At 40.3% G+C, this 15,000-nt stretch overlaps 1 protein-coding gene across 3 annotated transcripts in view; it reads left to right on the top strand.

Annotated features, from left to right (window-relative positions):
- ddx31 (DEAD (Asp-Glu-Ala-Asp) box polypeptide 31) overlaps window positions 1-15,000 on the top strand; it is a 67,700-nt gene that overhangs the window by 9,960 nt on the left and 42,740 nt on the right. For all 3 annotated transcript variants that reach the window (XM_064974067.1, XM_064974053.1, XM_064974059.1), the window contains exons 6-13: window positions 2,886-2,956; window positions 4,176-4,240; window positions 4,960-5,004; window positions 5,210-5,251; window positions 7,085-7,149; window positions 7,278-7,397; window positions 7,493-7,599; window positions 14,477-14,694. In XM_064974067.1, the coding sequence (XP_064830139.1) occupies window positions 2,886-2,956; window positions 4,176-4,240; window positions 4,960-5,004; window positions 5,210-5,251; window positions 7,085-7,149; window positions 7,278-7,397; window positions 7,493-7,599; window positions 14,477-14,694 (733 nt within the window). The remainder of the gene's footprint in view (window positions 1-2,885; window positions 2,957-4,175; window positions 4,241-4,959; window positions 5,005-5,209; window positions 5,252-7,084; window positions 7,150-7,277; window positions 7,398-7,492; window positions 7,600-14,476; window positions 14,695-15,000) is intronic.

Here is a 15,000-nt window from a genome sequence, read left to right as displayed (position 1 = left end):
TTTATTAGCATGTTTTAACCACTCCTATATAAATGGTAGATTATCAGACACGCAACAGGGTCTGATATCATTATTTCTGAAACAGGACCCAAGTGGTATATATAAAGATCCAGTCCATTTAAAAAATTGGAGACCTCTTACACTTGTGTTGTGATGCAAAATGCTTTGGCCATAGAATTAAAAAAGTGTTGTCAGATGTTCATCCTAATCAGACAGGTTTTTTACATGGATGATACATTAGAGATAATGTAAGACAAGTACTGGAAACAATGGAACACTATGAAATATCTGGGACACCAGGCCTGGTTTTCATAGCTGATTTTGAAAAGGCTTTTGATAAAGTACGACTGGAGTGTATGTATAAATGCTTAGAATATTTCAATTTTGGGGAATCTCTTATAAAATGGGTTCAGGTTATGTATATTAACCCTGGGTGTAAAATAGCACATAGTGGCTACATCTCAAAGTTTTAAACTGTCGAGGTGTAAAACAAGGTTGTCCGCTGTCGGCATATCTATTTATTATTGCCATCAAACAATAATATTAAGGGATTAGAAATCCTTGGCTTAACTAAGGTGACGATTCATGTTTTCTTTTCAAACCACAATTAGAATCCACGGCCTCATAGAGGATCTATATATTTTGCTATCCTCTCTGGATTTAAACTAAATTATGATGTGTTCTATATTATGTATTGGATTACAAAGAAAATGCAGATTTTACATTACCATGTAGTTTACCAATTAAATGGTCTGACGGAGATGTGGACGTACTCGGTATACAAATCCCAAAAGAAAGAAATGATCTCACTCCCTATACATTTTTATAGAAAGTTATCAAAAATAGATAAGATCTTGCTTCCGTGGAAAGGAAAATACCTGTAGTTGTGGAAAAATCACCTTGGTTAACTCTTTTTAGTTATATCAGTTTACCTATTTGCTTATGGTTTTTCCTACACCCAGTGACCTGCTTTTAAAATGATATGGGGGAAAAAATATTAAATTTTATTTGGAATCGGCAAGCCAGACAAAATTAAAAGGGCCTATTTATATACCGAATATGAATTGGGAGGGCTGAAATGATTCAATATTAAAGCGTTAGACCTCTCACTTAAGGCATCAGTCATATAAAAGTTATACTTAAATCTAAACGGGTTCTCTAATAAATTGGTAGAAATGTCTCATCCTATGTTCAAGAATGGCCTTTTTCCCTTTATTCAGATTACACCTGCTCACTTCGGTTGTTTGAAAAGGAAATCTCCAATATATATATATACTACCTGAACCTGTCCCGTGTATATATATATTTTTTAAACAAGCCTTAAAACGTTGGTTGCAATTTCAGTTTAATCCACCTGAAAAGACAGAACAAATAATACAACAAATATTGTGGTTTAACTCAAATAAACTAATTGATTAAAATAACGTATAAAAAAAAGAGGAAAAAAAGTATAATTTTAGTGAATGATATCATATATAGGACTGGTGGGGTTATGTCACACATGCAGCTAACACAGACATATGGAAATGTCTGCTCTACCCAAAATTACAACCAATTAATTGGAGCATAACCACATAAATGGAAGAGGCAAATAGAAGGGGGAAAAAAGTAAGGAACTTGTATTTCGGCCCTGTATTAAAGAAAGTAAATTGTTAAAGAAAAGTGTGATAAATAAAAACATATACCAATTTCATTTAAGGACCAAAAAACTGACAGCTGTGCCATATAAATTGCAAAATATTTCCATTCCATGGCACATGGTTTATGAATTGATACGCAAAACAACGCCCTATTCAAAACTTGTATTTTTCAATTTAAATTACTATACAAAATTCTTGCAAACAATGGAATCTTATATATTTGGGGGATACAATCTTCCCAGCTCTGCAGATTTTGCTGTGAGGAGGCAGAGTCATTAGCTCATTTATTTTGGTATTGTCCATATCTGGCTTGTTTTTGGTCACAGGTCCAGGAATGGCTGAAGAATTGCAACATTTGCCTAGAACTAACGCTGCAGATGGCAATTTTGGGTGATTTGGAAAGCCATAGTCAAGCAATCAATAATATTATTATTCTTTTAGCAAAAAATTGTATTTTTAATTTACCATCTGTAGAAGCTATGCGAATAGAAAGGTTCCGTACTTTTGTGAAGAATCACAGCACCGTTGAAAAATATATGGCAAATAGAAATCCAAAATGGATCATGTTGAGAGATAGATGGGAGGGGGTGAATGGAGCTGAAGGGTGGGACTAATAACAAGATAACCAATGTAAAACATACGGGGTCTGTAAAATGTATATAGGTTCAGAAATTTTGCGAAATGGCAAATAGAAGTCAAACTGGATGGACATCAGAAATGGAGGAAGGACTAAAAACAAACAAAATATAACTCTTGTAAAATAGATTGTCTGTAAAATTTGTAAATGATATCTAAACTGAAGGTAGAAGCGTAAGTGTTTATTAGTTTACTCCAATTGGGGGAAGGGTGGTAGGGTTTGCGGTTAATAGTAAAGGTATATTCTTAAAGTATGTATATCTATATAGGTATGTGTATGTATGTGTATGTACAGTGGGGGGAGGAGTATTTAGTCAGCCACCAATTGTGCAAGTTCTCCCACTTAAAAAGATGAGGCCTGTAATTTTCATCGTAGGTACACTTTAACTATGACAGACAAAATAAGAAAAAAAATCCAGAAAATCACATTGTAGGATTTATAATGAATTTATTTGCAAATTATGGTGGAAAATACTTTACTTTATAGTGCACTATAATATAGGGAATAGGGTGCCATTTGGGACGCAAAGCTACCAACTGTCCTCAGCATTCAAGATTCTCACAGATCAATCAGCACAGTCTGTATACTAACGCTGTTTTCCTCTGCAGTGTCCAGAAAGAGACCATTCCTGTCCTCTTGTCTGGTCAAGACGCTGTCGTGCGCTCTCAAACAGGATCGGGTAGGATGCATTTCCAGCTCTTTATGCTTTCCTCTTGATGTTTAACTGCATATTATTTTTATATATTCCACATACAGTGCATTTGGGAAGTATTCAGATCCTTTGACTTTTTCTAAATTCTCTTATTACTGCCTTATTCTAAAATGGATTAAATATTTTTTTTCCCTCATCAATCCATACACAACCCCATAAAGGTTTTTGGACATTTTTGCAAAAAAACACAAGTGAGACTCGAAATTGAGCTTTGGTACGTCCTGTTTCCACTGATCGTCCTTGATGTTTCTGTAACTTCATCGGAGTCCACCTGTTGTAACTTCAATTGATTGGACATGATTTGGAAAGGCACACACATAAGGTCCAACAGTTGAGCTAAAACAAAAGCCATGAGGTCGAGTGAATTGTCCGTTAGAGCTCCAAGACAGGATTGTGTTGAGGCACAGATCTGGGGAAGCGTACCAAAAAATGTCTGCAGCATTGAAGGTCCCCAGGAACAGTGGCCTCTATCATTCTTAAATGGAAGAAGTTTGGAACCACCAAGACTCGGTTCACCATAAGCACACAGCCAAGACAATGCAGAAGTGGCTCCAGGACAGGTCCTTGAGTGGCCCAGCCAGAACCTGGACTTCTCTGGAGAAACCTGAAAATAGCTTTGCAATGACGCTCCCCATCCAACCTGACAGAGCTTGAGGATCTGCAGAGAAAAATGGGAGATACTCCCCAAATACAGTTGTTCCAAGCTTGTAGCATCATACCCAAGAAGAGTTGAAGCTGTAATAGCTGCCAAAGGTGCTTCAACAAATTCCTGAGTAATGGGTTTGAATACTTATGTAAATGTGATATTTCAGTTTATTTTTGTAATACATTTGCAAACATTTCTAAACATGTTTTTGCTTTGTCAGTATGGGGTATTGTGTGTAGATTGATGAGGGGTAAAAAAACTATTGAATACATTTTAGAATACGTCCGTAAAGTAACAATGTAGGGAAAAAAGTAAGGGGGCCTGAATACTTTCGGAGTACGCTGTTCTTTTCCTGAAGAAGCCTAATTACCATACAAGTTGCTTGGGGAATTGGAGAATATTTTCTTCTATATACATTGTACAGATTTAATCATTCAGCAACATTGTTTGGAGAGGATGCAGATACTTATTATTTTTAGAGCTTTGTGTGAGTAATAGTCATCAAGTTAAATGTTTTCCTTTTTGTACTGGAATGTCTAGGTAAAACTCTTGCCTACGGAATACCGCTTGTTCAGTCGTTACAAGCAGTGGAACCAAAAATTAAGGCAAGTACACTGATTTGTTTATTAAAATTAATTTTAAAAAGGTCAACATATTATTTGCATGATATCCAGGAACCACTTTGTCAGAGAATGACCAGCTCATTGCCTAAGAATAGTGTGATCATGTGCATGTAGGGTTGATATATACATGCATACGTACATGCATACAGTTGAAGCCGGAAGTTTACATACACTTAGGTTGGAGTTTAAAACTCATTTTTCAACCACTCCACACATTTCTTGTAAACAAACTGTAGTTTTGGCAAGTCGGTTAGGCCATCTACTTTGTGCATGACACAATACTTTTTCCCAAACCAGACTACGGTTTGCAACTGCACATGGGGACAAAGATTGTACTTTTTGGAGAAATGTCCTCTGGTCTGAGGATACAAAAATATAGCTGTTTGGCCATAATGACCATTGTTATGTTTGGAGGAAAAAGGGGGAGGCTTACAAGCTGAAGAACACCATCCCAACTGTGAAGCACGGTGGTGGCAGCATCATGTTGTGGGTGTGCTTTGCTGCATGAGGGACTGGTGCACTTCACAAAATAGAGAGATGTATGTATTTAAGTCTATATTAGAAGGTTAATGAAATCAAGAGGGAATGAGAAGGATGTCTCGGTAATCCTTCATCTTGGATTTCTGGGATAAAATTGAAAAGTTTCCAGAGTTGATACCCTATATCCATGTGCCTAAACCTTCTGCATATCCTTTCTCCAGAGAGGGGATGGGCCTCTTGCTGTCATTGTGGTCCCCACCAGAGAGGTATGCCCAGGTCATTTTCTCTTTTCTTTCTCCCACTTGTTGTTCATCTTTACTTTTCTAACCTGCCCAACTTCTCACCTGGATGCATGTGTTATACAATGAGTCACTGTGCAGTTGTCATTTGTACAACAAGCAGACACACTTATGGATGTTGAGTTTGAGTTGGTACCACTTTGATTTCTTCTTGATTTTTGTTCCCCCTCAGCTGGCCCAGCAGAGCTTTCAGATCTTCCAGAAGCTCCTCAAGGTACAGTAAGGTTGTGCCCCAAATGACACCATATTCCCTTTTTAGTGCACTTCTTTTGACCATTTTTCATAGGGCTCTGGTCAGAGTATAGCGCTACAGTGCCTTGCGAAAGTATTCGGCCCCCTTGAACTTTGCGACCTTTTGCCACATTTCAGGCTTCAAACATAAAGATATAAAACTGTATTTTTTTGTGAAGAATCAACAAGTGGGACACAATCATGAAGTGGAACGACATTTATTGGGTATTTCAAACTTTTTTAACAAATCAAAAACTGAAAAATTGTGCGTACAAAATTATTCAGCCCCCTTAAGTTAATACTTTGTAGCGCCACCTTTTGCTGCGATTACAGCTGTAAGTCGCTTGGGGTATGTCTCTATCAGTTTTGCACATCGAGAGACTGACATTTTTTCCCATTCCTCCTTGCAAAACAGCTCGAGCTCAGTGAGGTTGGATGGAGAGCATTTGTGAACAGCAGTTTTCAGTTCTTTCCACAGATTCTCGATTGGATTCAGGTCTGGACTTTGACTTGGCCATTCTAACACCTGGATATGTTTATTTTTGAACCATTCCATTGTAGATTTTGGATCATTGTCTTGTTGGAAGACAAATCTCCGTCCCAGTCTCAGGTCTTTTGCAGACTCCATCAGGTTTTCTTCCAGAATGGTCCTGTATTTGGCTCCATCCATCTTCCCATCAATTTTAACCATCTTCCCTGTCCCTGCTGAGGAAAAGCAGGCCCAAACCATGATGCTGCCATCACCATGTTTGACAGTGGGTATGGTGTGTTCAGGGTGATGAGCTGTGTTGCTTTTACGCCAAACATAACGTTTTGCATTGTTGCCAAAAAGTTCAATTTTGGTTTCATCTGACCAGAGCACCTTCTTCCACATGTTTGGTGTGTCTCCCAGGTCGCTTGTGGCAAACTTTAAACAACACTTTTTATGGATATCTTTAAGAAATGGCTTTCTCTTTGCCACTCTTCCATAAAGGCCAGATTTGTGCAATATACGACTGATTGTTGTCCTATGGATAGAGTCTCCCACCTCAGCTGTAGATCTCTGCAGTTCATCCAGAGTGATCATGGGCCTCTTGGCTGCATCTCTGATCAGTCTTCTCCTTGTATGAGCTGAAAGTTTAGAGGGACGGCCAGGTCTTGGTAGATTTGCAGTTGTCTGATACTCCTTCCATTTCAATATTATCGCTTGCACAGTGCTTCTTGGGATGTTTAAAGCTTGGGAAATCTTTTTGTATCCAAATCCGCTTTAAACTTCTTAATCTCGGACCTGCCTGGTGTGTTCCTTGTTCTTCATGACACGGACTGAGACTATCACTACGGACTTGATTACACACAGGTGGATTGTATTTATCATCATTAGTCATTTAGGTCAACATTGGATCATTCAGAGATCCTCACTGAACTTCTGGAGAGAGTTTGCTGCACTGAAAGTAAAGGGGCTGAATAATTTTGCACGCCCAATTTTTCAGTTTTTGATTTGTTAAAAATGTTTGAAATATCCAATAAATGTCGTTCCACTTCATGATTGTGTCCCACTTGTTGTTGATTCTTCACAAAAAAAATACAGTTTTATATCTTTATGTTTGAAGCCTGAAATGTGGCAAAAGGTCGCAAAGTTCAAGGGGGCTGAATACTTTCGCAAGGCACTGTATATAGGGGGTAGGGGTGCCTTTTGGGATGCATCCCTAGTTTTTCTGCCCAGCAAAGCACTACAGCCACAGTCAGCCAGAAAAGCATTGGGATGTGATTGGCTCGTTTCCCCTGGCTGTCTGCTTATTGTACTGTACCTTCATTCCCATCCCTCTCCTCTTGCCAGCCTTTCACATGGATCGTGCCTGGAGTCCTGATGGGGGGGGAGAAGAGGAAGGCAGAGAAAGCCAGGTTTTTTCCCCCCATTGATTGACTTTTGGTAGCATATTGGTTATTGGGGGAAGCTTTCACTATAATTGGTGTCAGTGGATCCAACCTAGGCTGTGTGTGTGTGCTTACATTCCTATCTTTCTGTTTAGGCTGCGTAAAGGGATTAACATTCTGATCACCACGCCGGGCCGACTGGTGGACCACATCAAGAACACGCTGAGCATAGCCTTCAGCGCTGTCCGTTGGCTCATCCTGGACGAGGCTGACCGGTACACACACACTCACCTCACTCACACACTCACTCACACTCTTTAACCTCTTTGCTTTATGGTGAATGAGTGGTTCTGTGTTTGTCGGGGTGTAGGATTCTGGACCTGGGCTTTGAGAAGGACCTGACAGTGATCCTCAATTCCTTGAATGCCACTGGACCTCCCAGGCAGAACGTGCTCCTGTCTGCTACTCTTACAGATGGTAAGCTGCCCAAGTGTCTCGAATAAGACCTGAGTCCTGTTTGTTAGGCACCAAATGGAAGGAAATGGGGAGGAACTGCATTTGACATTTTAGTCATTTAGCAGCATCTTATCCAGAAGGACTATCAGTAGTGCATGCGTACGTTTTTCATACTGGTCACTTGTGGGAATCGAACCCACAACCTTGGCGTTGCAAGCACCATGATCTACCAACTGGGCCACACGGAATCAAATCTATTTATATAGCCCTTCTTACATCAGCTGATATCTCAAAGTGCTGTACAGAAACCCAGCCTAAAACCCCAAACAGCAAGCAATACCGGTGAAGCCGCATGTTGGCTCGGAAAAACTCCCTAGAAAGGCCTAAACCTAGACAGGAACCAGGCTATGAGGGGTGGCCAGTCCTCTTATGGCTGTGTCGGGTGGAGATTATAACAGAAGATGTTCAACTGTTCATAAATGACCAGCATGGTCAAATAATAATAATCACAGTAGTTGTATACAGGCAGGATACAACCCCACCCACTTTGCCAAAGCACAGCCCCCACACCACTAGATGGATATCTTCAACCACCAACCTACCATCCTAAGACAAGGCCGAGTATAGCCCACAGACAGGAAGATCACATCAGTGACTCAACCCACTCAAATGACGCACCCCTCCTAGGGACGGCATGGAATCATCATCATCATCATTACTTTGGGTGTAATCATTAGTGCACACTGTAACGTTTTGCAACAAAAAATGTACATTTTTTTTCTTGGACAAGTTCACGTTAGTCCCTCCCTAATATGGTCTGTTTGGTCTCAGCTAACTGGGACTGCAGGCAACAGGCCAATCAGATCGGTCTGTGTGTGACAGCTGCTATATCAGCTCTCTTGTGGACCAATAGAACATACACTTCCCTCAATATATATTTAGACAGTAAAGCTAACATTTTTAAAATTGTCTCTACTTCAGCATTTTAGATTTGAGATCAAATTAGGATACAGTAAAGAATGTCACCTTTTTATTTTAGGGTATTTTAATATCTGTTTTACTGTTTAGAAATTAAAGCATTATCTTGTGCCCCCAATTGAAGAAGGAATACATATTTGGACAGATTCACTTATAGTGTATTAAAGCAGTCAAAAGTTTAGCATTTTGTCCCTTATTACTTGCACTCAATGACTTATCAATTGCCCAGCTCAGTTAATCCCTACCATTGTGTTGCTGAGTTGTCATAATGCTTCAGCAAATGTACATTATACCAGGGGCGTTGGTAGACACAATGTGAGTAACTTAATTTATGTCCATCTAACTGCCCTGAATGCCTCTGCTGATCCTACAGAGATCGAATGCAGTAATCATGTGCAGATGAACCAGTTATACTGTTCGCACTGAGGCGGTGTGGCCTAGTAGGAAGTCGCTATGTGTGCAGCTCTCCCTGCACTAACGTAAATAACATGAGCATGTCTACAGTGCATTTGGAAAGTATTCAGACCCCTTGACTTTTTCCACATACGTTACAGCCTTATTCTAAAATTGAGGAAAAAGACCATTTAAAACTTGTTAGGGATAGGGGTATTTGGAATTTCGCATGACTGAGGTGTCCAAAGTAAACTGCCTGTTACTCAGGCCCAGAAGCTAGGATATGCATATGCATGGTAGTATTGGATAGAAAACACTCTAAAGTTTAGCGGACTGATTTGGCAGTCGAAAACCAGAGGACCAATTTTTTTATTTTTTTTGACCTGCCAGCCAATTCCAAGCTATTGAAACCAAAGACTTTCGCCTCCCAAATTGCAGTTCCTATGGCTTCCACTAGATGTCAAGTCTTTATACATGGTTTCAGGCTTGTATTCTGAAAAACCAACGAGGAATAGTTGTTTATTCTCAGGAAGTCCATGGCGAACTTAATCTCATTGCGCATGTGACCGAGGGAGCGTGCTGCGTTCTTTTCCTTTACTATTGAAAATAGTTTGCTCCGTATGAAGTATTATCGTTTATTTAGATATTAGAGTACCTAATAATGAATTAGAAACGTTGTTTGATTTGTTTGGATGAACTTAACTGGTAACTTTTGGAACTCGTATGTCTGTATTCTGAACGGGTGGATTACTGAACTCAATGACACCTACTAAACGGACTATTTGGGATATAAATAGGGAATTTATCGAACAAAACAACCATGCATTGTGTTCCTGGGACTCTTGTGATTGTGATCAGAGGAAGATCTGCAAAGGTAAGTCACTTATTTTATTGCTATTTGGGATTTTGTGACGCCTGTGCTTGTTTGGATAATATGCTGTTGTGGGGCGCTGACCAGATAATCGAATGCTGTGCTTTCGCCGTAAAGCCTTTTTGAAGGTGGTTAGATTGCCAAGATTCTAAGCTAAAGAATCATGTATGACACTTGTATTATCATGAAGGTTTAATATTACGTTTTCTGTATTTTGGTTTTGGCGCTCTGCAATTTCACCGGATGTTGTCGAGGTGGGTTGCTAGCGGGACCCCTGCGCCAGAAAGGTTAATCAATCTACACACACTACCCCATAATGACAAAGCGAAAACAAGTTTTTATACGTTGTTGCAAATGTATAAAAAACAAGGTGTAGGTTCAGATTGAGGCTCAGAATTAGAAGAATAGTCATCCGAGATGTCATGATTTCTTCCCATCATCTGAGTCAAATTTGACAAATGTATACATAAAAAAACATCGATCACATTTACAGAAGAATTCAGTCTCTTTACTCAGTACTTTGTTGAAGCACCTTTGGCAGTGATTACAGCCTCTTCTTCTTGGCTATGACGCTACAAGCTTGGCACACCTGTATTTGGAGTTTCTCCCATTGTTCTCTGCAGACCCTCTCAAGCTCTGTCAAGTTGGATGGGGAGCGTTGCTGAACAGCTCTTTTCAGGTCTCTACAGAGATGTTTGATCAGGCTCTGGCTGGGCCGCTCAAGGACATTGAGACCTGTCCCGAAGCCACTCTTGCGTTGTCTTGGCTGTGTGCTTAGTTAGGGTCGTTGTCCTGTTGGAAGGTGAACCTTTGCCCCAGTCTGAGATCCTAAGTGCTCTGGAGCAGGCTTTCATCAAGTATCTCTCTAATTTGCTTGGTTAATCTTTTCCTCGATCCTGACAAGCCAACCAGTCTCTGCCGCTGAAAAACATCCCCACAGCATGATGCTGCCACCACCATGCTTCACCGTAGGGATGGTGCTAGGTTACGTCCAGACATAACGCTTGGCATTCAGACAATGAGTTCAGTAACTGGTTTCATCAGATCAGACAGTCTTGTTTCTCATGGTGTGAGTCCTTTAGGTGCCTTTTGACAAACTCCCAGTGGTCTGTCATGTGCCTTTTATATTGAGGAGTTGCTTCTGTCTGGTCACTCTACCATAAAGGCCTGATTGGTGGAGTGCTGCGGAGATGGTTGTCCTTCTGGAAGGTTCTCCCATCTCCACAGAGGAACTCTAGAGCTCTGTCAGTGACCATCAGGTTCTTGGTCACCTCCCTGACCAAGGCCCTTCTCCCCCGATTGCTCAGTTTGGCCAGGCTGCCAGCTCTAGGACGAGTCTTGGTTATTGCAAACTTCTCCCATTCAAGAATGATGGAGGCCACTGTGTTCTTGGGGACCTTCAATGCTGCAGACATTTTTTGGTACCCTTTCACAGATCTGTGCCTTGACACAATCCTGTCTCTGAGCTCTACTGACAATTCCTTTGATCTCATATCTTGGTTTTTGCTCTAACATGCACTGTCTACTAATATGACATTTTTGGCTGATACCGATGTCTATTTTCCTTGCCCAAAAAAAACTTTACCAATAACACATATTAAACATTATTGCGGCATTTCAAGCATTCTAGTACAGTTAAATAGTTAACACACACGGACGAAGGGGCCTAAGGCACTGCATCTCAGTGCAAGAGGCGAAACTACAGTCCCTGGTTTGAATCCAGGCTCACATCCGGCTGTGATTGGGAGTCCCATAGGGCGGTGCACAATTGGCCCAGCGTCGCCGGGGTAGGCTGTCATTGTAAATAAGAGTTTGTTCTTAACTGACTTGCCTCGTTAAATGAAGGTTACATGTTACGCCCCTGAAAAAGGGGAGAAATAATCACGAGTGATACGGTCTTGTTTCCTCTAACTTTTAGTGCAATCATTTTACAAAAGTAACACATTTTACAGAACAATAGATCTACAGAAAATAGATAGTTGTTAGGGTACAAGGCTTATTCACGTCACAACAGTATTCACTGAAACAGATACTAATTTCAATATAACTGTCAAGCACAAAGCTTTAACTCAGTAAACCATAACTCAATTTATCAACAGGCAATGAAGTGTTTGAAAAACCATTATACAAATAACACCGCAAAATATCTTATTAACAACGCACATGTTCATTCACAATCGACATAAAATGGCAGCTACTCTCAGTACGAAGCTATTCTTCGCTGCAACCGAGCAGGGCTCATATTACTTTCTGCAAACTTAACTCTAACTTCCTCAAGATGTTACTAAGTCACACCTTAAACACTCTTGACATGTTAGCGAGTTATTACATTTAAATTACTCTTTTATTTTTTTTATTTTTATCATCAATAACATACCTGAAAAAGGGGAGAAATAATCACGAGAGTGATACGGTCTTGTTTCCTCAATAATAACTTTTAGTGCAATGAGAAAAGACTGCGATTCCCCCGGGAACTTGGGTGGAGACCAGAGCAATCGATCTTAGGCTCATGGATTAAGAGCATTTAGGAGATCACAGATTAACATTTTTACCCTTCCATTAGGCACCACAAAATAATGTAATCAATATAACGTTTACATTCCTCTCACAATTCATACCCTTTGTACACTTGACGGATTTTAACTTTAACACAATTATATGAATTATCTATCAACTAATACTGAACGCATGATCTTTTTAACCTTAGATGTTTAAAGATCCTCACATACTATGAACTTACTAATACTTTTTAATGTATAACAGGGTATGAATATTTCCTTTAACCTGTCACATACACACACACACACCATACTGACCCCCCAAAAATATTTTAGGGGCATTTACAGTTTAAATGCACCGTAGCCGAATACATTTAAACTCAGTTTTTCACAATTCCTGACATTTAATCCTAGTAAAAATTCCCTGTCTTCGGTCAGTTAGATCACCACTTTATTTTATGAATGTGAAATGTCAGAATAATAGTTGAAAGAAATAAAAGCTGATAAATAATTCTCGCATCACATTCCCAGTTGGTCAGAAGTTTACATACATTCAGTTAGTATTTAATAGCATTGCCTTTTAAATTGTTCAACTTGGGTCAAACATTTTGGGTAGCCTTCCACAAGCTTCACACAATAAGTTAGGTGAATTTAGCCCATTCCTCCTGACAAAGCTGGTGTAACTGAGTCAGGTTAGTAGGCCTCCTTGCTCACATGCTCTTTTTAATTTCTGCCCACAAATTTCCTGTAGGATTGAGGTCAGGGCTATGTGATGGCCACTCCAAACACCTTGACTTTGCTGTCCTTAAGCCATTTTGCCACAACTTGGGAAGTATGCTAGTCCATTTGGAAGACCCATTTTACAACCAAGATTTAACTTCCTGACTGATGTCTTGAGATGTTGCTTCAATATATCCACATAATTTGCCTTCCTCATGAAGCCATCTATTTTGTGAAGTGCACCAGTCCCTCCTGCAGCAAAGCACCCTCACAACATGATGCTGCCACCCCCGTGCTTCACGGTTGGGATAGTGTTTTTCGGCTTGCAAGCCTCCCCCTTTTCCTCCAAACACAACTATGGTCATTTTCGCCAAACAGTTATGTTTTAGTTTCATCAGACCAGGGGACATTTCTCCAAAAAGTACGATCTTTGTCCCCATGTGCAGTTGCAAAGCGTAGTCTGGCTTTTTCATGACGGTTTTGGAGCAGTGTCCTCTTCCTCTGCTGAGCGGCCTTTCAGGTTATGTCGATATAGGACTCGTTTTACTGTGGATATAGATACTTTTGTACCCGTTTCCTCAGCATCTTCACTAGGTCCTTTGCTGCTGTTCTGGGATTGATTTGCTCTTTTCGCACCAAAGTACGTTCATCTCTAGGAGACAGAACGCGTCTCCTTCCTGAGTGGTATGACGGCTACGTGGTCCAATGGTGTTTATACTTGCGTATTATTGTTTGTACAGATGAACGTGGTACCTTCAGGTGTTTGGAAATTGCTCCCAAGGATGAACCAGACTTGTGGAAGTCCTACAGTTTTTTTATCCTGAAGTCTTGGCTGATTTCTTTTGATTTTCCCATGATATCAAGCAAAGAGGCACTGAGTTTGAAGGTAGGCCTTGAAATACATCCACAGGTACACCTCCAATAGGCTGATTGACATCATTTGAGTCAATCAGAAGCTTCTAAAGTCATGGAATTTTTCAAGCTGTTTAAAGGCACACTGACCGCTGGAATTGTGTTGAAGTGAATTATAAGCGAAATAATCTGTCTGTAAAACAATTGTTGGAAAAATTACTTGTCTTGCACAAAGTAGATGTCCTAACCGACTTGCCAAAACTAGTTTATTAACGAGAAATGTGTGGAGTGGTTGAAAAATGAATTTTAATGACTCCAACCTTAGTGTATATAAACTTCAGACTTCAACTGTACATATTTAGGGAGTGACAGTGGACTTTACATTTTGTATGATATTTTACAAGACAGTGTATGACACCACTAACACTGTGTGCCTGGCATAGAGATGCGTGTACAGTGCCTTCAGACAGTATTCATACCCCTTCACTTATTCCACATTTTGTTGTTACAGGCTGCATTTAAAATTAATTAAATTGAGATTGTGTCTCAATTTATCTCACTGTTCTAATTAATGTTGTGTTGGCAGGCTTATCCCGGTTAGCTGCGATCAGCATGAAGGAGCCGGTCAGCATCCAGGTGGGAGAGAACTCTGAGGGGATCAACAATCTAATTCCGGACCCCACCACAGTCCAGGGCAAGTCGGACCGCTTTGCTGTTCCCGAGAGGCTGCAGCAGCACATGGTGGTGGTTCCCAGCAAACTAAGGCTGGTCTGCCTGGCAGCCTTCATCCTGTCCAAGTGCAAGGTAAGCAGGGTCTGGTATTGGGTGAAGTTTTCCCTAGATGCTGATCTGATCTTGGGTCAGTTTTAGCTTTTCTCGCACTAAAGATTGAAATTAGGCTTGGGGAATGTGAAGGTGGTCCTAGATCTGTGCCTGGGAGAAACTTCTGCCCAGAATGCACAGTCCACATGCAGATAGCCAACCCCCAAATATCAACCTATCTTATTGTTCGTGTTAAATCGGGGAGCTCAATTAGTCTTACCATTCTGGGAAACTAAGTAGGGATGTTAATCGGTTAGCTTCTGAAAATTACATTTGACCAGTCGTGCT

The sequence above is a fragment of the Oncorhynchus masou genome, chromosome 1 (assembly GCF_036934945.1).
Source record: "Oncorhynchus masou masou isolate Uvic2021 chromosome 1, UVic_Omas_1.1, whole genome shotgun sequence".
NCBI classification, from domain to species: Eukaryota; Metazoa; Chordata; class Actinopteri; order Salmoniformes; family Salmonidae; genus Oncorhynchus; species Oncorhynchus masou.
The sequence above is the reverse complement of the archived record's forward strand: the minus strand, read 5'-3'. Positions and strand labels throughout refer to the sequence as shown.